Genomic DNA, 26259 nt, shown 5'->3' on the forward strand with positions numbered 1-26259 from the left:
ATTCGTTTTAACTCTTGCCAAATTTTGTCAAAGGTACAAGAGGTGCTGCAGTATAGAATTAGGTCACTAATCACCTGTGATCTGCATGGCTCTTGTACTACTTTTTCTGTGTAAGTCATGTGTGAATATCAAATAGAGCAGTCAGTCCACAGCTGATATTTTACCATTGGGATTGCTAAAAGCCTTTATATCTGTGCTTTTCCCCAAGAACAGAGGCAGCATGGTTTAAAAAATTGTTTCCTGTGCTAGTACAGCTCATTTCTTAGTTTGCAAACAGTAACATTACACGGGGCAATGTTTCAATACACAAGCCAGTGTTTTCGGTGGTATGAACATTATTATTTGTAACAAGATCATGTGCTCATATCAAGCAGCTGGCGTAGTAAATTGGCTCACGGTCATCAAAACAAAATTCATCTTTAAGCCAATTAAAGAGATAGGGCAGATGACTAAATGTTGGCTGCTTTATCAGTATTAGAAATGAGCAGGATGATGGAGTGGCAAAGATATTTATAGAGGGAACTCCAAAGCTTAAGTGCATAATTTAAAATAATGGATGTGTAAGAGTCCATAATTAGAGGTGTGCCAAAGTCAGAGGATTTTAGATGGTTGGAAGTGGAGAATTAGAGAGAGATTTGAGAAAATTAAAACTGAAACACTAAGCTTAATATGCTCAAGTCTTTTCAACATGACTTCAGGCTGTGCATTTGTGCTGGTGATATTTCTCACATCCATTATAGAATGTTAGGTTTTTTAATCTACTAATAAATGTTCAGTAATGCATTCCAATGTATCCACGTGGGACATAGTACAATATTGGCTGTGCTTTCTTCTTATCTGAGGGAGTTTACAAGTATAATTTGTATTTTAAAAATTGATTTTAAAATTGTTTTTGGAAAAGCTAATAAATGTATAGCATAGATAAGGAACCCTTGATTCTTGTCATTTTGATTTTAATTAAAACTCTTACTTTATTTGTGTACACTGTTGTGATTGCATTTCACATGTTCCAGTATAGTGAATTTTGCAAGCTCTGCAGGATGTATGAACTTGTTCAAATCAACTTATGGTAGAGAAAACGGGATTGTTGCTTGAGATTTGCAATGTCTCCTTTCAGTTAAAATATGGGTGCTTCCAAATAGATTTACCAGTGCAATAAAATGAATCAAGTGGCTTATTTATGACTGTTTTATGATGTTGAGGTATAATGGAGTTGGGTATATTTTGTGGAGTTTAAGCTTATTGCGAAAGTTGGTGAATTTTTCTGCTCTGGATCTACTTCCAGTCAGTTAAAGTAGCTTCAGCAGACCAAAAAACTTTTGTGTATTGATTAGTAAGGATCCATGTCAGTTAATAGTTCCTAAGTGATTGAAATTCCAAAATATCTCCATTGGCCAGTTATACAGAGTGCAACTAGCCCTTTAACCTGATTTTATATTTTAATTTTTGTATATATCTCAAATTTCTAAAAATGCTTAAAACAATCCCTAGCTGTTTGTACACAATAATTATCTGTCCTGTGCAATTCTTTGGATAGCCTGACCCTTAATGTTCCCTAACAAATTCGTTGAGGCCAGTTTGACCATAGAACTAATTAAAATTCCATACTCCACTCTTTGTATGTACCCTTTATCCATGTTTGTACCTAACACTGTGTTTTGCTTTGAATTATATACACTGTTCTTTTCTGATAGTTTCTAAGTTAATATAGAAATGAACAATTTCTGTTTATAACCTTTCTACAGTTAAGAGTATTCTCAGAGTTCAGGGCTTCTTTGATTGCTCTATCACTACATTTCTACTACCCTCCCTCCAGCTGGGTTTGTCAAGTCACCCTTGTCAGAAACTAAACTGACAGGAGATACCTTTGAGCTGTACTGTGATGTGGTAGGGAACCCCACACCCGAGATCCAGTGGTGGTACGCTGAGGTCAACAGGGGCGACTCGTTCATACAGCTATGGAATGGTGCTTGGAAGCGACGGGTTTCAATAAACACGGCTTACGGCAGCAATGGAGTGAGTGTGCTGCGTGTCACTAGGTTGGTTCTGGAAGATACGGGGACTTATGAGTGCAGGGCCAGCAACGACCCCAGACGGAGCGACCTCCGACAAAATCCAGCCATTACCTGGATACGAGCCCAAGCCACTGTTGTCATCCTACCAAGTGAGTACTGCATATAGTAGTACCATTAGTAGTTCCTGCTGGTCATTGAGACCTTGCTCCTTTCCTCTTGTCTCTACTTAATTCTTCCCCACCACCCTTCTCATTTACAATGTTGTAGACCTGCACTCCCATTTAATAGTCCAGAAATGCCTGGATTATTGTACCTTGTCTTGCTTATCCTCCTCATGATGCCTCTAGTTTGTGAATAACTTCCATTAGAAAACAAGCAGTATTGAAGCCATCCTGCAATGCAGAGTTCAGTATTTATTGTGTAGTGTGTATTGTAATGTGTGTGACGCATAATTCCCTTGCCATCTAAGCAAATCCCCCTCCTCTCCCTTACTTTCCCCATGAACATTGTGAGCCCTATAGTCTGAGCAGTTGTGTTTTATATCAATCATTGTATTGAACTTTTTAGTGTTTGAGACACGAAGCTAACCAGATCCATTTTCTTTTGAAACAGTCATGGGCAGCCACTAGAGTGTTGATGAATGTCTGTGTGGGTGTGCATGTGAAGTTTTATTTTTACGTACTGTTTGCTGGATGTGAGACATATGGCATAGCGAACTGCAAAGAGAGATCCTCTGCATGCTAATTGGCTTCTGCAACTGCAGGGCATAAAAATGGTGCAGGACAATAATTTGACTAATATTTTTAATACTGAAGACTTGTACTGAATAGATCTAGAATGCTCATAACCCAAAAATAGAATATTAATTTTATTTATTATGGGAAATAATAAAAATATTATTTTCAACCATCTTGTACATTAAAAGTTTCATATTACAAATGTAGCAGTGGTTTCAAATTGAATAGAATTGCAGGAATTCTGAATGCAGTTTGCTGATGGACATGTATCTCTCTTATACAAAATTTCTCTAAAGCCATAAACATGAAATTAGCTATGTTGTAGATTAATTCATTTGGAGTATGAGGTGGAATTGGTTTTGAGTCTAAAGTTTCATGGTGTCACCAACTCTACTAGCTAGTAATACTTGCGAGCTTATCTCCACAATAAATCATCATTAATCGTCCTGAGGAAGAACAACATATAAAATGCTAACAAACTATGACCAACATTAAGGTTATTAATCATGCCTCATTAAGAAATAAAACTTAATCTGATTATTTTAAGAACTTAAATGCTATTTAAACTTTGTGTATTCATCTGGGGTCTGAAACTACCTGCTTGTTCATAGAAAGAATGACTGAATGAGTATCAACAATAATGCTAGATTCTTGAAGCCTTTTCCACCACTGAGAACTTGACATTCTTAATCTTCATGAAGAGATTTCAGCTACATATAAAGTTTTGTATTTTTAAGAATTCAAATCATGTATGTTAGCGCCTTCATTTAAATAGTGGTCAAAATTGCCTTAATGATCAATTGAATAAATATTGTCTAATGTTAGTCATTTCTGGCCTTCTGTATTGGATGGTTTGAGCTATTCGAAGTTAATTCATTTGAGGGCATCCCTTTCACCCTTTTCAGTACTTTTGGTCAGTCATTTAATATCAAAATAGCAAGAAGAACATACTCAGGATGGTGAGTAAACATTGAAGACGATATCCTGCTGCTCAGAATTATTTTTCTTAGTCCTTTCACACCTCTTGCCCACTCTTATTTTTCCCATCCTACAAATTAGAATATGCAGCAGCTATGCTCTGCTTTCCGTATTCACTTACTCCTCCAAAATTATATCGTCTGTGCATCAGTCTTACTTTTTCTGAAGGTAGTCTGCTCAATTTCAATTGGATCATGTCTTTGCACTGCAATGTTCATTTTTTTTATTGTTACCAGTAGAGCATGAGACAATGCAATGTTCCTTTTACCAATTGAAACACAAGTTGAGATATCTTGTACTGCATTTCCAGTATTTATTTTCATATATAAGCTGCTCATTGGGATGGTCAACAATTATGCAGTTGCAAAAAAAGTTTGTGAACCCTTTGCAGTTACTTGTTTTTCTGCATTAATTATTCATAAAATGTGGTCTGATCTTAATCTAAGTCACAATAATAGACAAACACAATGTGCCTAAACTAATAACACACAAACAATTGTACATCTTCTCATCATTGCTGAGTACACCATTTACAGTCTAGGTTCAAAAAAGTATGTGAACCTGTGGAGTAATGCCTTCTACAAAAGCTGTTTGAAGTCAGATGTTCCAATCAATGAGATGAGTTTGGAGGTGTGGGATGTAGGGATGCCCTGCCCTATATTTAAAAAAAACACACACACACACACACACACACACACACACACACACACACACACACACACACACACACACACGCGCGTCAGGTTACTGACAGGGCCTGCTCTGTTCAAGAAAGATCTGTTTATGTGCAGCATGCCTCGATCAAAATGACTTTCAGAGAACTGTAGCAGGAGAAATGTAGAGATGCATAAAGCCGGAAAAGGCTACAAAAGCATTTCTAAAGGCCTGATTGTTCATCAGTCCATAGTAAGAGAAATTATCTACAAATGGAGGAAATTCAGTACTGTGGCTACTTTCCTTAGCAGTGTGCATCCTGCAAAGATCACATCAAGAGCACAAAGTGTGATGCTGAAGGAAGTGAATAAGAACCAAAGGGTAACAGCAAAAGACCTGCGGAACTCTCTAGATATTGCTTATGTGCCCACTATAAGAAAAACACTAAACTCGAATGGTGTTCATGGAAGGACACCATGGAGGAAACCACTGCTCTCCAATAAAAGAAACATTATTGCAAATCTCATATTTGCAAAAAAACACTCAATGTTCCACATCGCTTCTGAGACAATGTTCTGTGGACAGATGAGACAAAAGTTGAACTTTTTGATAAATGCATATCGCAATGTTTGGAGGAAAAGGGGCACTGCACACCAACACCAAACTGAAGCATGGTGGGCAGGACCATCATGGTTTTTGGCTGCTTTACTGCTTCAGACCCTGACTGCTTGCAATCAAGGGAACAATGAATTCAAAATCGTTATCAAGGCATTTTACAGGAGAATGTCAAGGTGGTGGTCCATCACCTGAAGCTTAATAGAAGTTGAATAATGATCTGAAAGACAAAAATAAATCATGGATGGTACAACAAGATAGTGATCTGAAACAAGCGTAAATCAACAGAATGGTTTGGAAAGAAGATGATTCATATCTTGGAATGGCCAAGTTGGAGTCCAGACCTTAACCTAATTGAGCTGCTGTGGCATGACCTGAAGAAGGCTGTTCATGCAAGGTATTGCAGAAATACTGATGAACTGAAACAGTTTTGTACGGAGGAATGGTCTAAAATTTCTTCTTATTGTTGTTCAAGTCTGATCAACAGCTACAGGAAATGTTTGGTGGAGGTTATTGCTGCTAAAGGAGGTTCTAACAGTTATTAAGTATAGGGCTTGTATATTTTTTCCAGCCTGGACTGTGAATGATTAAACAATTGTTCAATAAACACATGAAAAGAACACTTATTTGTGTTATAGTAGTTTACGCAGATTGTCTATTATTGTGACTTAGATGAAGATCACATATTTTGAGTAATTAATGCAGAAAACCAGGTAATAGCAAAGGGTTCACAAACTTTTTCTTACAACTGTATGTCACATTTTAATTTTGGATCCCCTTGTCATATTCCTAGAAAGCCCTGTGTGGAGAAAAAAATTATTAGCATGCAGCAATAAAATTTTTTTAAATAAACTGATACCAAGAAAAGTAAATGCAAAACTTCTAGCACTGCTCCTGAAATGAGATGTGGGAATCCGATCTTGCTTTTCCCATTCTTAATTGTATTGGAAAAAAAAAATCAAGAAATGAAAGTAAAATGCTTTAAACTTGGTATTAATTGAATTTTTTTCAAAGGTATTGTGCAGGTCAAAGAAAAATTTAGAATGCTTAACATCCTGTTCATAAATGCAATACCAGTTGATAAAATGCTGAAATGGGCAAGGTTAAGATGTGTAGTATTATGACCTTGCAGTCCATTATGCCAGGCAGACGGTTCAGCAAAATCTGCAATGAGATTATTAAGAGACTCAGAGTATTATCCTGATTTAAAGCAAAATGAAAATAAAATTATATTTAAATCGATGATTTGTTTTTCCTGTTTTGGGTTAATGCTGACCCTCTTGTCCTTGGGTGCAGAATGTTCAGTGTTTAATTTGCATGCATCATCACTGCTTTATCTTTGAAAATTGAATGGTGTCAGAAGGAAGTCACACAAATAATGCAGAATAGATGGTAAAGTTACTGTAATATTTTTCAGAGAAAGTGATAGAGTATAAAATTTCATGAAGTAAAGTCATTTTAAGAGATTGTATGAAAACCTATTTTAGAAAAGAGGTAGGAGCAGATGGAGTTGGAGTCAATGGAATGCTGTACGAGGTATGATATACTGAAAGGTGTGTTCTACTGTAATTCAAATACGATGTTCATTTGTGCCCCTCAAGCATTATAGATGACCAATTACTCTGCGAAGGTAAAGTGAGTATAAATTTGGTTAAGTTGAAGATCAAATGTATTTGTAATGGTAGCCAGTTCAGTGATTATGATTTTAAGCATTTGTAACGACAATTTACAGAGATGCTTCAATTAAATTTTTGAAAGGCAAAATAAATACAAAGTAGTAGAAACACTGGGAATAGACTGCCAGGTAGCATACTATATGTGAAGAGAATGAAATTAATAATGTTGTAGCTAGATTGAGTTTTATTGGAAATGCCCAGTTTTAAAATGGACTAGAATGGTTATTTACCCGAAGATGTTAAATACAGCATTAAGTCCTGAGGGCTATTATGTGCCCGGCAAGAAGATTGAATGCTATTCCTCCAACTTTGGTGCAGTTCAAGAGACTAAAAAGACAATGAAAGTAATTGCAACTCCAGTTGCATGGAAAGGTGTCAGTCGAAGGAGAATGGGTTTTGATGGCACTGCAAGAGTTGAGTTAAGGAGCTAGCCATTTTGAAACATTGGAAGAAAAAAGTGATGGCATTTATTTAATGGTGGAGGAAACTAAAGTTGATCAGTTGATTGTGGAAGATGGTATGATTTAAGCATAGCAGAGGGTAAGACTTTAGGAGAGAAAATTAGGTCAATGAAAGGTGGAAAGGCATCTAGAGGGGTAATAAACAAAATGAAGTTTGATCTTTGAAAGGAAGGAAAGTTATTTTTGCTGAAATGTGAGTTGCAGCAAAAGGTGAAATAGAAAGTAAGAGGCCTCAGCAGACAGAAATTGCTACTGGACAAAAACATTGAGTTAGATGCCGGTCTGAGTGAGGAATGAGGAGTTAGATGCCGGTCTGAGTGAGGAATGAGGAGTTAGATGCCGGTCTGAGTGAGGAATGAGGAGTTAGATGAGGTCTGAGTGAGGAATGAGGAGTTAGATGCCGGTCTGAGTGAGGAATGAGGAATTAGATGCCGGTCTGAGTGAGGAATGAGGAATTAGATGCCGGTCTGAGTGAGGAATGAGGAATTAGATGAGGTCTGAGTGAGGAATGAGGAATTAGATGCCGGTCTGAGTGAGGAATGAGGAATTAGATGCCGGTCTGAGTGAGGAATGAGGAATTAGATGCCGGTCTGAGTGAGGAATGAGGAATTAGATGCTGGTCTGAGTGAGTTGAGATATTTAGGAAAGGAATTTTAGTATATAGGTCTTGTTTAAGATGTCAGTAGCTAGGCAAAAGAAGAGTGAATGTAATACATAGAGGAAGGCATTGATGGTAAGTGCATTTCTGGTTATAAAGGGGATTGCAGTTATTTTGAAAATTTTAAATGTGTACTTTTGGGAGGGAGAAATCAATGTGGATCAGTAGAATGGTATTTGTAAGTCAGTTGGAGAAGGTAAGTAGCTAAGTTATGGAATGACGGATGCAAAGTTAATTCAGAAAGCTGATCACAAATGCGTTGGCATGGCTCAGTCTGGGAATGCCTAAGGAAAGCTTAAAAACGACCATCCCGTATTAAGGTATTCAGTAGGTAGAAATGGTTGCCTTTCTCAAGGAATGGATTAAAGATCAAAGCTCCTTGCATTGTACTTTGATCCACAGCTGAGATTTCAATGATCTGCTATTAATGACTCGAGTGACATTAAATGGCCATATCTGCAGTTTAAAATAACAATACACTGTGTTAAATGGCACACCAGTGCTGCATTAAACGTTTGAATCAGCATGACCAACATTTTGGGAGGTTCACTATATATCTCAATTTATGAAGATTTTTGTGAAAGCAGTCCTTTCATAAATTAAGGAATGTTATTGTAATAATCTGAAACATACTATTGGTGATACAGGATACTGTAGATACTGTAATTTGGAGGAACTCGGTATGTCAGGCAGCAAATGTAGAGGCAGAGCAATGGTTGACACTTTGGGTCAAGACCCTGAATCAGGACTGATGTAGGAACTTGATCTGAAACACTGACCAACTGCTTTCCTCAACAGATGCTGCCTGGCATACTGTGTTCCTTCAGTCTGTCTTTTATCTGAAACATGATATTGACCTGTTTGAAGAAGAACATCAAATATGATTAAGAACAGAGGGCATATGTAGCAATACAAAGCATTCATCCTGAATAAAGTACTGATTTAGACTGCATGGCCCAGCTCAGATCCCCATGTTTTATTTGAATGTAAACCTGATCTACCCCCAGCACTTAGTCTTCAGACTTAGATTGGTTAATTGGGTTTAAAGTCAGATTGGTAACTAATCCATCCTGTAGAGCACAGACTACATTTGAGCAAAAAAAATCCCAAAATTGTTGGCAAGTCTTTTTATTTATTTGGCTCTATTAACAAAAATCCCTTGTTCTATTGCAACTATTGAATTAATTTTTTTAGATTGACACCACGAAATTTGTGTACCTGTTGCCAAGATTTGTGAGATATTAGTCATGTAATTATTCTGCCCATACCAGATTTCTTGTGCTACTGTTTGATTGTTAATTGAATTTTATGATTTAATTTTCTGGTTTCAGACTGATTATATTTAGTGGGTGCTGTCAATTTCTTTCTATATCAGTTCTTATTGTTGCTTGATTTTAAACCTACTTGAGACCTGACCCATTATTGGACAGATCCTATTGCTATCACTTAATACTTTTGGGACTTGAGGCTGGATTTATAAACAGATATAAATGAGTGAATTAAAGAATCAGTTAAGAATGTATTTCGTTATAATACTCATAGAAAGGGATTACAAATTTAATGTATGGAAAAGACTATTTCTGCTTGCATGGAGTTAAATTGTTAACAGTTGAATTAATAATAAATTCAGTCTATAGAATTACCTACTCTGCTTGGTTATTATCTTTATAATCACATTTCAGCATTGGTAAGTGGAGACTTGGCTAGCAGCTAAACCAGCATGGCACGTCATGTTGTGATGATGCTGGTGTTCACCATGCGTGACATTTGCGTCAGCATTTTGACAAAACAATTTTCTGTCCAGATTTGTAGCCAGATAGACGAACACCAAATAACCTTGAAATGTCATTTCCTAAATATTTACCTAAACTATCAGCAACAAATTTGACAGTCGTCTAAGCCTTTTCCAAACGCAGTTATTTGAATGACAAGCAATATATAGTTGATTTATGTAGCAATTATGGTTTTGATTTATTGAAAAGTGTTTACTACTTTGCTTTTGTTCAGCTGTAGGTACAGTTCTAAGATAATAATAAATAAATAGGTACAACAGTTTATTGAAAGTTGTATTTTTGAGTGTTTGGTGACTGAGAGTTGGCTGCATTTGTTTACCAGTGCACACTGATAGTACATTCACTTAACAACTTTTGTTTTGCTCTGTGCGTTTCAGAGCCAAAGATCCATTCGTCTGAAGAAGTTATTATAAAGTCTTCAAGCCCAGATATCCTCCTATTTTGTAACCTGACTTTGGCATCAGCTCCATGCAACGGCAGTTACTGGATGAAAGATGGAGAAGAAATTATTGGGACCAGGAATTTTGGTACAAACAGCACAGAATACAAGTGAGAGCTGTCTTTAGGCTTGTGCAACCATATGTGAATATTTTGAAATGCAGATTTGAATACATAAGAAAAGATTCCCTTTGCATGTCAGGAAATTTATGGAAATCCATCCCATGTGCATTGTCTGTTGGAGTAAATTCAGTGATTGGATGCATTATACAGTTTGTAAGAATTCAATAGATTTGCCTTGAAATTGACATATAAAATAGTAGACAGGAGTAGCTAGTATATTAAATCTGCTCTGTGCCCATTTCAAATGTAATCCAGCTGCTTTCTATTTTGAAGGCAAATGATGCTGTTGGGTCCTGTGAGATATAGTCAGGCATTTGTTGTAACACAATGACAAATCATTACCTTTTCAAAAGCAGTGTTGCTAATGACCATTTGGGGCTTTTTCTCTCTATTTTCTCCATCCATATTTGTTCCTGATAATTGTGTCACAAGCAAGGCCAGCATTTATTAATTATCATTCGATAGTGTGAACAGCCTTGGTGAGTCACTGCAGACCTTGCTTGTCATGCAATAACTGGATTCAATGTCATGGGTCTGTTTTATTTCCAACAGAAGTTGTAGTAACTGGGAAGCCATCTGTTTTAGTGCCCATTTGTGTTACCTACTGTATTTGTCAGTTTTTTCAGAAATGTTATTGATAGAAATTTTTTCCAAACAGGGAAGAGGAACTAAACTTAATGAAAAGTTGTTCTATTAATAGCTATTTTTATTATTGAAAACTTTAGCATAAACTGTTGCTAATGTGGTTAAGTTATCCCTTTAAAAATTTAAATGTATTTGGTCTTTTAAAAAAAATCTTTCATCTGCCATAAATAACTTACATTAGTAAACTGTAAGAACAATTATACATACCACTATACATTCTGGAATATGTCCAAATACTTTTATTTTAGTGACTCTATCTAGTAGTACAATCTCTTGCGGGTTTTAGATGTTAGTTCTTATAAAGTCAGTAGGGGCTATTTTCCATTCCCAGAGTGATATAAATAGAAAGGAGATTGGATTGCATTTTGGGGGCTAGTCAAACAAACTGCTTTTTAAAAATCATATACCATTTCAAAAACAAATATATTCTTCCTTAAATAGACCAATATTAAATAAAATAACACACATCAAAGTTGCTGGTGAACGCAGCAGGCCAGGCAGCATCTCTAGGAAGAGGTACAGTCGACGTTTCAGGCCGAGACCCTTCGTCAGGACCTTCAAACCGATTAAATAAAATAATTCATTCTGTCTCTGGTTCACAAGGCAGCCACTATGTTGATTTCCTTCTCTCATATAATAAGAGGCCTCATGTTCAGTCTTGTTACCCATTACGCCACTAGTGTTTAGGGCAGCAATGAAGGTTCTCCATCTCTGGCAGTGTTCAGGACTTCCTTCATGTCAATAGCTTCCTCTCTGCTTTCACTACTGTCAGTCTTGCAAGTCCTGGCTGAAGACATAGGAATGCCATTGCACTGAGATGCAGAAGAAGTCTTCATTGTTGTTTCCATAAGTTTTATTTATCAGTCAGAGTTGTTAGCTTTGAGCTGAATCCTTGAGCCTGGTGGGCCGGTGGGCTTCTCTTGGTCTGGCCTCCACCCTTTGACCTATTTGGCATAGATGACCCTGCATAGAGCCAAATCGTATAAAGCTCTGATTCCAGCTAACATAGCTCTCTGGGTCATTGAGGGAATCCCGATGACAAGATTCTGGTCCTCTCGGAGGCCATGTTCATTTGCCTTCCAAATAAGTTGTTGTACCTTAAGCTTGTACAAGGGTATCCTTACCTTTCTGAACATCTGCATTTAATAGTTTTATTCCATACATTTTATTCTTCTTGTCCTACTTTTACCCACTCTTTTAACCTCTTATCCTGTTATCGTCGTAACTTTTATATCTTTTTGTATCGTTAACAAATTTCACTTGCTTGACCTTAGTCAATAATATAGAGTATGGTAGAAGCCCCAACGTCAGTTAAACTTTGCCAATCAAAAATGTTTATTCCATCTTCATCTTTTGGCACTATTATCCTTAATTTTGTGTAAACGTTCATAGAGGCTCCTGGAAATTAAAATGTACCATCAATAGTTCTGTTTTATACTCTGCTATTTATGTCATCAATAAAGTCTAATAAATTTGGCAAATACTGTTCCGCTTTCATAAAATTAGACTTCTGGAACCATTGTAGTTAATGAAAATCAATGAAGGTTTAAATAATTACTTATTTTTTCTTGCCTTGAATAGGGATGTCAAGCCAATTGTGTTTGCCTTGGAGTTATTCAGTATGATAGCAGGAGGTGTGGTAATGTCATGCTTTCCTAGTCTAGATGACTTTATTGCTGAATATTACACCCACCACCCAAAGGGCAGTTTTTTGGATTAAAAAAATGTTCAGCATCAAATACCTTTAAAGATTTTTGGGTTAACCTGAAGCCAGTTTATAGCGTATACTGTGAGGTTCTGTACACATTTTTCAGGGTCCTGGAAAATGTTAGCCATGTTTGATTAAGCATTGCAATAGAACTTAGTGTTTCCCTCTGTTTTAAGTTGTAGGGTAGCATGGTAGCATAGTAGCATAGCACTATTACGATGCCAGCGATCAGTGATTTTCTGCTGTGGTCTAGAAGGAGTTTGTATGTTCTCCCCATGATAGCATGGGCTTCCTCTCGATACTCTGGTTTCCTCCCACATTCCAAAGATGTATGGGTTAGGGTTAAGTTGCGGGCATGTTATGTTAGTCCTAGAAGCATAAGTACTTTGTGGGCTGTCGGTCATTGACGCAAATGATGCATTTCACTGTATGTTTTGATGTACATGTGACAAATAAAGCTAATCTTTGATCTTCTTTATATATGTGACCTGGCATTCTGATGTGGCTTGAAGCTTTTCAAAATCTTTTTCATTTTTTAAGAAGTACACAACATTGGCTTTTACATGAGATGTATTTCCACTGGTAGACCGGTATATTTGAAATGGTGATTTGTAATTTCAATTAGTATGATTAAATAAGTTAATATAAATCTTGTTTCATTCATTATTTTTTCTATCTCTTTTGCAATCCAGGATTGTTAAACCGAGAACAGAAAATTCTGGAGAATATCAATGTGTCTTTACATTTGAAAGTTCCCCTGCAGTGAATGCTACTATTGATGTCAAAGGTAGGTTCTCTCTCCTTCTCACAAACACACAAAATGGGAACACAACTTGTTGCACTTCCATCTACTCTGTGCTTACCTGCCATGTTTCCCAGTTCAGTGACATCGCCTGTGTTGAACTGGAAAAATGGTAGGCAGAAATGGGTCTGTTGCCAAAATATATCAGTGTGCCACGGGAATAGATATTAGATGAAGGAAATCACTTGAAGTACTGTTGCTAAATTTGCTGATGACACAAAGATAGCCAGAAAAGTAAGCTATGATGAGTGTGTGGACAATGTGATTAAGCAGTGACTGAAATGAAGCAGTATGCAGGAAGAATTTCCAAAAGGCTAATAAATAGTAAATGATAACCAATCAGAAAGTAAATGTGAGGGGAATACAAAATTAGGGAGGTTATGCTTTGGTTATAAAGGACATTGCTGAGGAAAACCGATTTCCCTCGGGATCAATAAAGTATGACTATGACTCTGGTCTCTATTCATGGGAGGATGATAATGTGTTGTGTGTAGTTCAGAAAAGGTTTTAGTGGGCCAGTACCTGAAATTTGCTGACTATTAGGTTGGATGGGCAGAAATTTTGAAGGGTGAAAGGGGCTTCATAGAAGTTGTGAGATCTTGATGAAGTAGATGTGGGAAGGATATGGTAGGGATAGGATCATGTCTCGCGTGTTACTGAAAACGAAACCACTTTGCAGTTTTGTGGGTCAGAGCAAATGATTTGCAGTATGAAGAAAATTCTTGGTAAGAAATGGAAAAAATCTTTAGGTTGCTTGCCTTATATTAATTCGTAAGGTTTGAAAGCATTGTCTGCAGAATTACACATTTCTTTCCTAGCTACAGTGAATACATTAAGGGTGGAATCCAAGGATATTTTGCTAACGTATTGAAACCTAGTTGGAGGTGGTTCTTGTGACCTATTTCTGTGTTGTAAATGTTCACCAACTGTGCAATAGAAAAGGCCATTCAGCTTGTCAGCTTCATGCTAGGCATTCTATTCTTGTATTTCTCACTTTGTGTTCAATTTTCCATCCTGTCTTCTTCTGTTATATCAGATTTCACTCGTGCACCGTTACTATCCTCTATCAATTGACAGTACCATCATTTATGTCTTTTGATCAGTCCTGGTCTGTATCCTATAACAAACCTTTCTCTTTGTTCTCTCTGTCCCTCACTTGTCTTCAGTTTAAAACTCCTTTCATTTCTGACTTTTTCTAATTCTGTTCAAAGGTCAGCAATGCAATGCCTCCTGCTCCCTGAGCAACTGGGTATTGCCAGTACTTACAGCATCTGTAATATTTTGCTTTTCTGTCTGAAAATTTTGATACTGATGCCCATTTATGGTGGAATAATGCATGAACAGGGAATGCTTTTATGGGAAGAATATGCTCAGTGTATTTTTAATTTTTCATATTTTGTTTTTATTTTGTGGCTTCAGATGAAATTAACACTGAAGGATAATTGTGCTTTAATTGCTATGCATCAGTTCTCTTTGCTCACTGGTTTAATTTTGCATTTGTATTTTGCAATGAATAATGAGTAAATTTAATTCTTCTCAAAAGTTACAGTGCCTCGTATAAGTATTCAGATCCCAACTCTTTGTTCACATAAATAAGCATTATACAACCAGGGCTTTTGATCAATTTTACTGAGTTTTTTTTATTTGTGAATCACATGCTTCCCCCCCCCCCCCCACAGTAGAACCTAAAACACAGGGAAAATTGTAAAGCATGAAAAAAATCCTGAAAAGTCAGCATTACAAAAGTATTCATCCGCTCTTTCCCCCCCCCCCCCACCCTTTTGCCTTTTTGCTCAGAACTTAGCTGAACCACCTCTCACAGCTATTACAGCCAGTAATCTTTCTGGATAAGGTGCTCTCAGCTTTGCACAACGTGATGGAGAAAAATTTGTCTGTTCCTCCTTGCAAAATTGCTCAAGCTTATGCTAAGTTAATTGGGGAGGGGTGGTGGATAGTAATCTTGAGGTTTTGCCTGAAATGTTGGATTTGGTTAAGGTCAGGACTTTGACTGAGCCTCTCAAGGACAGTTTTCTTAATTTGAAGCCACTCCAGGGTTACTCTTGCAGTGTGCTTTGTATTGTCCTGCTGAAAGACGAACTTCCTACTCTGATTAAGCTTTCTGGCAGAGGATAGCATGTTTTTATCCAGGATCTTTGTATTTCGCAGCATTCATCTTCTCATCAATCCTGACCAAATTTGACATGATACACAATGCTTTTTAGATTAGCTGAAAAAAATCCTACTTTAAATTTAGAAAATGAGATAAAGTGTGAACATAGTTGTGGGTACTGAATACTTTTTCAAAGCACAGTATATCTTTTAATGTTATAAGTCTTTTTGACTTGAATGTAAGCAAACTAGATACTTGAGCAGTGCTGCAGAAGGTTGTTTTGGGTGCAAGCAATCCAGCGATCATGCATTCAAATCCCATCACAGCTATTTTTAAAATAGAATTAGGTGAATGTGGGGCAGATCCATAAAACAAAAAAAAACTGCCTTCATTTAAAAAAAAGTTTGTGTCATTGAAACCCTTTGGAATAGAGAAACTGGCATACAAATGAGTAAGATTCCAAACTATAGGATGAACTCTTGTAAATTGGCAATAAGCTCCACCCTTGTTAGTTTTGTCCACACCCCATTTACAATGTTTTAAATCTAATCTGCATTATTCACCTGCACTACTTGATTTTTGTTGTCGATGACAAGTCTTGGGTTGGAGTTTTTACATTATAAGTATTGCATCAATCTTTCTCTGCTGCACTTTTTCCTTGCATGCAGCTGTATTCTTCCAGCTGCTGTAGAATAAAAGTTCTAAGTATAATATTGTTAAAAGGAATAAAATAAGTGAACCTTTAAGACAATATTTGTCTCTCCCAATGCAGAAGTCTATATAAATAATATAGTTCATTTAATTTGACTTATAGAAGATTCTTCATGAAAATTGTGTACAGATTAGTTAAAGTAATTAAAAAGTACTATTGAAATGAAGTATCATGTATTTCATCAGTCAATAGAATACTACTGGCAATTTTGAAATGCTTAAGATTTCATTAGAAATACAAAGGTAGCATCAACCGGAGATTGGTGAAGCTGCCTTTCCGGATTGTTGTATTTTTTTAAATTTAGAGATACAGTGTGGAACAGGCCCTTCTAGATTCTGGAATAGTTTTGGAAGACTGGAGAATTGCAAATGTCACTCCACTCTTCAAGAAGGGAGAGAGGCAGAAGAAATTGTAGGCCAGTTAGTCTGACCTCAGTGGTTGGGAAGATGTTAGAGTCGATTATCAAGGATGAGGTCTCAGGGTACTTGGAGGCACATGATAAAACAGGCCATAGTTAGGGTGGCTTTCTCGTGGGAAAATCTTGCCTAACAAATCTGTTGCAATTCTTTGAAGAAATGTCAAGCAAGATTGACAAAGAAGAATTGCTTGATGTGTAGTTGAATTTTCAGAAGGCCTTTGACAAGCTGCCACACATGAGGTTGCTTAACAACTTGTAAGCTAATATTGCAGGAAAGATTCTAGCATGGATAAGGCATTGGCTGATTGGCAGGAGGCAAAAAGTGGGAATGAAAGGAGCCTTTTCTGGCTGGCTGCTGGTGACTAGTGGTGTTCCACAGGGGTCAGTGTTGGGACCGATTCTTTTTCTGGTTTTCTGATCAGTGATTTGGATGATGGAATTGATGGCTTTGTTGCAAAGTTTGCAGATGTGAAGATAGGTGGAGGGGCAGGTTGTTTTGAGGAAGAGTGGAAGGTATGGAAGGACTTGGATTGGGAGAATGGGCAAAGAAATGACAGATGGAATACAGTGTTGGCAAGTGTATAGTCGTACTTTGGTAGGAGCAATGAAAAGGTTGGCTATTTTCTAAATGGAGAGAAAAGACACAAAAAAAAATTGAGGTGCAAAGGGACTTGGGAGTCCTTGTGCAGGATTCCCTAAAGGTTAATTTGCTGGTTTAGTCTGTGGTGAGGAAGGCAAATGCAATGTTAGCATTGATCTCAAGAGGACTAGAATTTAACAGCAAGGATGTAATGTTGAGACTTTATAAAGCACTAGTGAAGCCTTGGAGCATTGTGGGCCCCTTTTCTAAGAAAGGATGTGCTGAAACTGGAGAGTGCTCAAAGGAGATTCACAAAAATGATTCCAGAATTGAATGTCTTGTCATATGAAAAGCCTTTGATGGCTCTGGGCCTGTATTCACTAGAATTCAGAAGAATGAGGGGTGACCTCATTGAAACCTATGAAATGGTGAAAGGCCTTGATAGAGTGTATGTGGAGAGGATGTTTCCTATGGTGGGAAAGTCTAAGACCAGAGGAGACAGTCTCAGGATTGGGGGGGGGGGGGGTCCTTTTCGAAAGGAGGTGAGGAATTTCTTTAGCCAGAGAGTGATGAATCTGTAGAGCCACACCATTGGCAACCCACCTGTTTAACCCAGGCTGATTCATGGGACAATTTACAATTACCAGTTTACCTACTATCTGTACATTTTTGGACTGTGGGAGGAAATCAAGGCACCTGGAGGAAACCCATGCCTTCCACAGGGAGGATGTACAAACTCATTACAGAGGATGCCGGGATTGAATCCAAACATCGACACACCAAGCTGTAATAGTATCACTTTAAGAGCTATGCGACCATGGCATTCTTGTACAAAACCTTTGACTCACTGATCTCATATTATATGGGTTGGCTTATGTATGATGACTGATCTGAAACTAAAATGGCCTTCAATTGTCAGGGACTTTATCTTAGTGAGTGGGTCTCAATATTGTGTCAGTGAGCCACTTTGCACATGGAGCTATCATAGTGTACCTGTAAACTTAAAAAAGGTTGCCGGACCAATAATCACACCACACAGTTATTACTTTAACCTCTTCATCAGTTTATTGTGCTCAATTCAGCCGGCGAGAAAGAAGTCAGAACCAGTCATCGAAGAAAGACAGAGACTCTCTCTCCTTGGAGGCTCAGACGAGCTTTCTGATTTTAAAACAAATGCTACAATATATAGAATGAGCAGACAAAGAACACTCAGTTACAATGGTATGTTAAGTCAGTTAGAGCAAAACCCAATTACTTTGATAAGAGAGTCAACTAAATCAGAGTTTAATTACAAATAGATATATTGTCCACCCCATACCAGCCATCCCTGTAGCTAGGCCCCTGACTTAATTAGAGACAGATGTTCTTATCATTGAACCTCTCAAAAGAAAAGACTTAAGTCAGTAGAGCAAAACAACAAAGCATGACCTATGTGAGCACTGAGTAATTCTAGCCCTCATGTCACCTTGAAGAGGCAGCTATAGGCTGTTAATCAGGCAAGCTTTTAATCTAATCAAACTGCGGGCCTATTCTTCAGCAAAGGCAACAGAATTTGTTCACTAACACATAGGGTGGCACTTAAGTTTTTAACCCATTATTTACAAGAGTCCAAGAATCATGTCTTACTTCCCCAACATCCTTAAACTTTATCATACCCACCTGAAATGATCAGCTGCACTTTGGCTATGTCTGTGCAGAAACTATTTGAGAGCACTCTATTTGTGCACTGACAAAGCTGGGTAAACACTTTATGGGTTTGTCAATCTTGATGAGTTTTGTAGTAACCCATAACTTTCTCTGTTTTATCAGTGGAAGAGTTTTGTGACCATGAGGAGAGCCATAGGGAATGAGTTGTAAAGTGGACTGGTGAGGGAAGTAATCTCTCAAAGTGGCAGATTTGGGTTGTTATATGTTTATGGTAATGAATGGTTACATGGTGCATGATATTTTTACTCGTTGAAGAATGCTAAATTTGGAAGCATGAGTACATATAAGGAACTCTGGAGGAATTAATTTACCAAAGAAGTTGAACATCATTGTGTTTAAAAGAGAAAAGGCAAAAATTGTAAATACAAGATACTTATTTAAGAGATTTTTGTAAATGTTACATGATAAAAAGTGCTGTGCATTATTGACATGAATCATAATGACCTGCTGTAAGTCCGGTGGTTTATGAAGAGGAAGGTTTGTAATATGCTATTGTTAATGAGATAGAAACCTAGCCCGGAGTGAGTTACAGAGGATGGATTAAGTTCTGACAGTGGGTTAGAGTAAGAAGGACTAAGCCATTTGTGTATCATCTCCCTCACCCCACCCTCTTATTGGAAGATGCTGAATCCCTGTGGGTTGTGTTAAGAAACTGCAAGGTTAAAAGGACGCTGATGACAGTTGTATATAGGCCTCTCAACAGTAACTGGGATGTGGACCACAGATTCGAATGGGAAATAGAAAATACATGTCAATAGGGCAATGTTATGATAATCATGGAGATTATTAACATGCAGGTAGATTGGGAAAATTAGGCTGGTAATGGATCTCAAGAGGATGAGTTTTTTGAATACCTACGAGATGGTTTTTTTGGAGTAGTTTCATTGTTGAGCCTGCTAGGGGAACAGCTACATTGGAATGGGTGTTATGTAATGAATGGAGGCATTTTGGGAGCTTAAGGTAAAAGAACCTTTAAGAGTCGGTGATCACAATATGATTGAGTTCAAAATGAAATTTGATAGGATAAAGTCTGATATAGCAGTATTTCAGTGGAATAAAAGAAATAATAGTGGTATGAGAGAGGAGCTGGCCCAAGTAAATTGGAACGAGATGCTGGCAGGGATGAGTGGGGCTGAGGAGGGGAGAAAAAGATCAGCCATGATTGAATGGCAGAGCAGACTCAATGTGCTAAATGGCCTCATTCTTCTCCTGTGTCTTATGGTTTTATGATTGAAAGATGAGTTTGAGTGAACTGTTTGAACTTGACAATTATGATATTGCTGATTTTGATCATCTAATTAAATGATATGTGGTGACTGGTCCTTCGAATTCAGGTTGACAGTAAATACCTGCTCTGTGACTTCAGTTATTTAGAATAAACTCTGTGCATTCTCTGTCACTATTATATATGGTGTGCCTACTATTGAGATTTCTGTCTCCATATGAAACCTTTGGAAGATTTGACCTAGAAATGTTGTTTAGTGAATAAACGGATTTTGTTTCACTGACGTATTTGTTTTACTGAGGTATTTTAATTCGGGTTAATGTTCATAATTTCTAAGTGTTTAATATATTTTTAAATGTTTAATTTCTTTATAAACTATTTGATAAATTTTAATAATTGTTAAATGTCTCTGAATGTTAGGGGCATTTAAAATATGTTAAGACTGCTTCACAACTTTGACAACCAAAACCTGCTATAGTTTTGTCCTTCAAAACCTGTTAAAGGGTGTTTGGGGTCAGGGCCTCAGGACTGGACTGCCGGAGGCCTAGCTGCCGTCCTGACTTTGCTATCTGACTGTCAGGTATAGAAAATCAGGTCTGTCCTCTATCAGTTACAGACTGATGGGAGTAGTTGGCAGTGAGGTGATAATTATACTTATTGTATTGTTGTGTACTGATTGGCTTAGCATATGTGGTCCATTGACCACATGTGGTATGTGGTCCATCAGATTCTCCAGCAGGCTGGAGAATCTGATGAGTCAACCATGTTTAGAGACTATTAACTGTTGATCCACAGTATGTGATCACAAATGATGTGGACAGAAATATCAAATTGGCTTGTTTGATAACAAGAAAACATGGAATGAGAAAATTGAAACATTTAAGCTGACATTGAGGTTTCTGAACATTCATTTGTGTTGGAACAAGTGAAACCATAATCATGGTATAGGTAAATCATTGGTATTAAAACTGTTTGTTAATTTGTCTTTTGTTCAGTGGACGGAAGAATTAAATTAGCCAGCTGTTTGAGTTATTCAATTTAAGTCAGAATCATTTTTAAAAACTTTGAAATGTCAGTATGAATTAAATGGTTTTGGATTAACAGCTATACAGATTAGTACAGGAAAGGGAAAATGCTCACTTGATGATTAGAATATGTCCTTTTAAAGAACAGAGCAACACAGGTGTCTCCCGCTTTACGAAAGTTCACTTTACGCCACTTTGCTTTTACGAAAGACCTACATTAGTACCTGTTTTTGCTAACTGAAAGAAACCCGAAGAGGATTTTTGCTTTTACGAAAAAAGGCATCCGCTTTAAACTTGTGTTTACCCCTAGAAGGACTACCATGACTGTGAAGCCTTGTGCAGGCAGGTGTGTGCGCATGTGTGTACATGCCGATTTTTTCCTACAGATCGGTTTTTGGCTAAATCTTCCCGATTCTGTTAAGTGAAACTACACTGTACATACATTATTTCTACTTTAAATAGAAAAAAGGCAGCCATGTTAAATTTGTGTTTACCCCGAGAAAGACTACCATGACAGTGAAGCCTTGCGCGGGCAGGTGTATACGCAAGTATGCACGTGCAGTTTTGTTAGGTTTTATATGCTATTTGGTAGGTTTTTTTTTGAGTCTGGAAGGCTCAAAAATTTTTCCCATATAAAGTAATGGTAATTGCTTCTTCGCTTTATGCTATTTCGGCTTACGAAAGGTTTCATAGGAACACTCTACTTTTGGATAGCAGGGGAAACCTGTACACTGGTAAAAGGGACGACTGAACCAGATTTATAGAGTTGAGTACCCACATAAGCTGAGAAGTAAAAATACAGTACAACATATCGAATGTGGAGATTTAATGGTGTAAACTGGCAAGCTGCTCTGTTCAGTTTTCAGAGTGCCGAAGTGGATGTTTGCTGAATTCTGTGGCATGATAAAACTGAGTTTCACACCCCCTTCAGATTAGAGGAGAAAATGGGCACTGGTAATTTCTGTGATCAGTCAGTTGGTATTTAAAAAAAAACGAGCAGCAACTTCTGAGTTGCTTTGCTCTGTACCTTTGATTGTCTTATTCTTGTTTCAGTGCACTCTTCAGTATTTTTGTAATCTTTGTCCTAGCATCTCCGGAAATCACTGGTCATAAGAAGAGCGAGAATAAAAATGAGGGACAGGATGCTGTTTTGTACTGCAAGTCTGTAGGATATCCGCACCCTATTTGGACCTGGCATAAGAAGGTGAAAGATGAATATGTGGTGAGTTTGCTTTGCTGGAGGTTATGACATTATGGTATGCTTACCACTTTCTTCTAACTTGAAATCAAATTCTCTGCCTGTAATGACGTGACTTGAATAATATTCATTAAAAATAATAACAATTTCATTTTTATCTAATCATTAAAACAAATAAAGGGAAAATTTAAATTAAAGGTTTAAGAATGAATGGATTGGTGGTATGCCAGTGAGGTTAAAGTCTGCATATCTTCACAAGGGAAAGCTGCAGTCAGTGGTGTTTTCAGAGAGATTTTAACAATATTATGCAATGGTATGTAGCTGCTCATTCATTCCACAAGTCTGAAGGAGCATGTCTGTAATTGTGTAATATTTTGATACTGAGCTGCAAAGTAGAATGACAAAGCATGTAAAGCCTGCAGCAGATATTGATCAGGTATGTATAATTTGAGTATTTCTATATGGCTATTTACATAAACTTGCCCAAGTTGGAGTTAGGTGCATTGCATCGGAGGCATGTTCATCCTGGTGTGATCTAAGTTTATGGATTTGGGCACAGGCTCCCTGCTGGAGGGCCGCACTTGACAGAACCTAGTGTTTAGAGGTAGAGTAGTCTGATCTGACGTCAATAATTGCTTTTGCCTTTAGCTTGTTTCTGAATCACATGAGCTTGCTTGTGTTCCTCTTTTATACTGTGTAAGTCATGTACAAGACAGAATGCTTTTTATTCACGGGGAGACGGGGAGGTGGGGTGGAGAATACTTAAACTGAAGAATAGTGGTAAATTTCTGTCAATCTCAAGATCACGAATAAACTCTTTTCGGGCTTCCAGCCAGACACAGGTATTGATTATAACCTGAGAAGAGTTTATTCGTCATATACGCCGGGAAAGCACTAGATCTTTAATCTCAAGATCATTTCCCCTTTTTCTCTTTAGGATCTGAATAATGACACTGGACGTTACTTCATCAATAATAAAGACAATTACACAGAACTAATAATTAAGACTCTGCATATTGAGATTGACCCAGGCGTATACGCGTGCAATGCCACAAATTACTATGGGTATAACCTTGCCAACACTATCCTGCGTGTGCGCAGCAACCTTGCACCTCTCTGGCCCTTCTTAGGAGTTGTGGCAGAAATACTCATTCTGGTCATCATCATTGTTGTGTATGAGAAACGAAAGAGACCAGATGAAGTCCCTGATGGTAAGTTTCTTTCTTTTATGTAACCTTTTAGCCTATTGCAGTTGACTCAACCCATTTGATATTAGCCTGTTTCCAGGTACTATACATACTCTTCATTATCATTCTCTAGAATTAAATGGGTTACTTGAAAAGACATGAGCGTTCATATCTTACTCATAATTTTATGTACCCTTTTGATATTTAATTGTTTTTCAATAATTTCTGCTACTAGTAATGATTTTTCCCTTTTGAACATGGAACATTCTAATAATTTAGATTTTCAAACAAAGAACTACCAATTCCAAACTCTATTTCAGTGGTTTTCACTTGCAAAAGATTGAGATAACTGTTTGCCGAGGAACTTGCTTATTTATTTTGCGTGTGTAACTGTTTGAACTCTCAGTTTCCATTGCAAACTACTGAATTTGGATTGTTCTTCACTAATTCAATATAAGTGATCCAATTGTTTCACAAGGGAATTTTAAAGAATATTTTGAGAGTATCACCACCAAGTGCTTATGCTTTTAGGATTTATTTGAGAAGTTTTCTCTTGTGCTGCTCATTTTTCCTGTCTAATTCACCTGCACCTTCCTATAATTCACACCCCCCCATGTGTAAATGCATGTCTACAACTATTACTGCAAATTATAACTAAAGAGGAATATAAAGCAGATATTAAATTTTTTGAGGCAAAACGTTTTGTCACATTTCAATGGAATGATTACATTTGTGATTATCCATTCATTAGTGCTGTAAATCCAGTTAAATCCTTTCGCATTTCACCGTTAATCTCACGGATTATTGCACTGTATGATTACTTATATTTGATATACATCAAGGATGGTAGACAGCATTACATTTTAATATCTATAAGTGCTTGATTACTCAACCCTTTGTTCTAATGTGTGGATAGCATAAAATGTGTTATTTTAAGCAAGTGGCACTTCAGATAGCTGTTTGGGGCTGGACAACATAGCACATGAATCTTGTATACCTTATCATTTTGGATGTTTCTTTGTGGAGGCACAATCTCCGAAAGAAAAGCTAAGTATAAGCTAAAAGGGTTGAAGAAGCCAGCTGCAAAAGGACATACCAGAGTCAAAAAGAGGAAATATGAAATAATAAAAATGTAGGATAAAGAATCAAACAAAAGGCTTTGAAGATGGTTGCCAATGTGACTGAAACGAAACTGATGGAAGAGGCCCTTTATACAAAGGACGTATCTTATTTCTTAATGTATTGTGTAACTTTGTCTGTTCCTGCTTTATTAAAGCAGTTAGCATCAAGTATTGATGCAGTGAATAATTCAGCTGGAGTATATATGCCCTTGGAATTTGAATCATGTTTATATAGATAATTTATTCATTTAAAAGATGCCCAAACTAGCAAAGTATATTTCAAGGCATTTTTGACTGGCTTTATGTTTGTATTCGATTACTCAGACCTGTTTTTCCCTTTTAAATGGATAATCTACTGAGTCTTGAATTTTGGCAAGATCTTGTATTAGAAATTCAACTCGGCAAAATCTCTCAATTTTCAGTATACTTATTTGCAATTAGGGTGAGTTTGGCACTGGGTGTATTTGTACCAAGGCAGTTCAGTTTATGTGCAACCATATTTTTACCAAGTTTTCCTTCTGTATGACTGAGGTAAGACATCTTGCCGAATTGTAAGTAACAAACTTGGAGAAACAAAGTAATTGATTAAATGAAGAAAACAACTTGTGCTTGGGATAAATAAGCAGTAAAATGCATGTAATACAAGGAGTGCAGTTACAAGATACTGTAAAAAGAGGTGAAGTAGGTAAAGGGTTTCGGCAATGTTGCTTTTTAAGATAACGCCTGACAAATAAGCTTTGAATCCTTGGAGATTTAAAAAAAAATTGCCAGACCATTTTTTTAATGTAGAGACATAAAACGTTGTTGTAATCCTGTGCATCTAATTGGATGGTTCACTGAAACTACTGAGTAATTGTGAAACTTCTTTACTATGACAGCATTAGCAAAGATGCAAAACTACAACTTTTAATAAAATATCCAGTGGAAATTTTGCATGCTTAGTCTTCAGATAAATGTACCAGAAACAGAAGTATGCATATAGAGTTACTTCCTTTTATGGTGATTTGAGACTTCATTCTAGTATGTCTGCAGTATTGTTCAAGTATGCTGAATTTACCAAGTGTACACGCTTGCTTGCTATCCTTTGTACAATGGCTGTAGAGGTTAAATAAATTTGCAGTCAGCAAAAGGGTTTCTGTCTTTGCTAAATTATTTTCAAAATTTACATCTCATTTTTTTTATTTTTCTGTCTACATCTCCCAGCTACAGAGGGCACTGAGGGGAGTAATTATTGGTTTGGTAACTTGTCTTCAAAACAATCAGTCTTAACATAAAGCAAGATACAGAGATGCTGAAAATCTAATATTACAACAAATGATATTACAACTGCAGAACATACTCAGGTCGCCATTATCTGTGGAGGGAGTAAAGGAGTCAATATTTCAGGTTGATGAAATGATTGATGAAGTTCTAAAAGATCTTTGACATGAATTGGTGACTTTGTTTCTGAATATAAATAGGACATTCAATTAAGCATGTTAAAAATGAGCAACAGTTTTGTATCATCCTTTGCAGCATCTCTGTCAAAGATTGTTCAAGTTTAGTAATGGTTAGGTTAACTTGAACAGACCCAACTAAGGAGTTTTCATATTAATCATTTTATCTATTTCAGGTGTACCATTTAAATGTGCAGCCTTGCATAGTATACCTAGAACTTAGGCATTTTAAACAGG

At 37.0% G+C, this 26259-nt stretch overlaps 1 protein-coding gene across 2 annotated transcripts in view; it reads left to right on the forward strand.

The window, feature by feature from the left end:
* Nucleotides 1-26259, forward strand: part of nptnb (neuroplastin b) — a 62770-nt gene that overhangs the window by 20121 nt on the left and 16390 nt on the right. The window contains exons 2-6 of one of the 2 annotated variants that reach the window (XM_063070827.1): nucleotides 1817-2164; nucleotides 9965-10136; nucleotides 13194-13288; nucleotides 22169-22302; nucleotides 23216-23489. In XM_063070827.1, the coding sequence (XP_062926897.1) occupies nucleotides 1817-2164; nucleotides 9965-10136; nucleotides 13194-13288; nucleotides 22169-22302; nucleotides 23216-23489 (1023 nt within the window). The remainder of the gene's footprint in view (nucleotides 1-1816; nucleotides 2165-9964; nucleotides 10137-13193; nucleotides 13289-22168; nucleotides 22303-23215; nucleotides 23490-26259) is intronic. The other variant, XM_063070828.1, reaches the window with a different exon arrangement.

The sequence above is a fragment of the Mobula hypostoma genome, chromosome 18, assembly GCF_963921235.1.
Source record: "Mobula hypostoma chromosome 18, sMobHyp1.1, whole genome shotgun sequence".
In the NCBI taxonomy this organism is placed as follows: Eukaryota; Metazoa; Chordata; class Chondrichthyes; order Myliobatiformes; family Myliobatidae; genus Mobula; species Mobula hypostoma.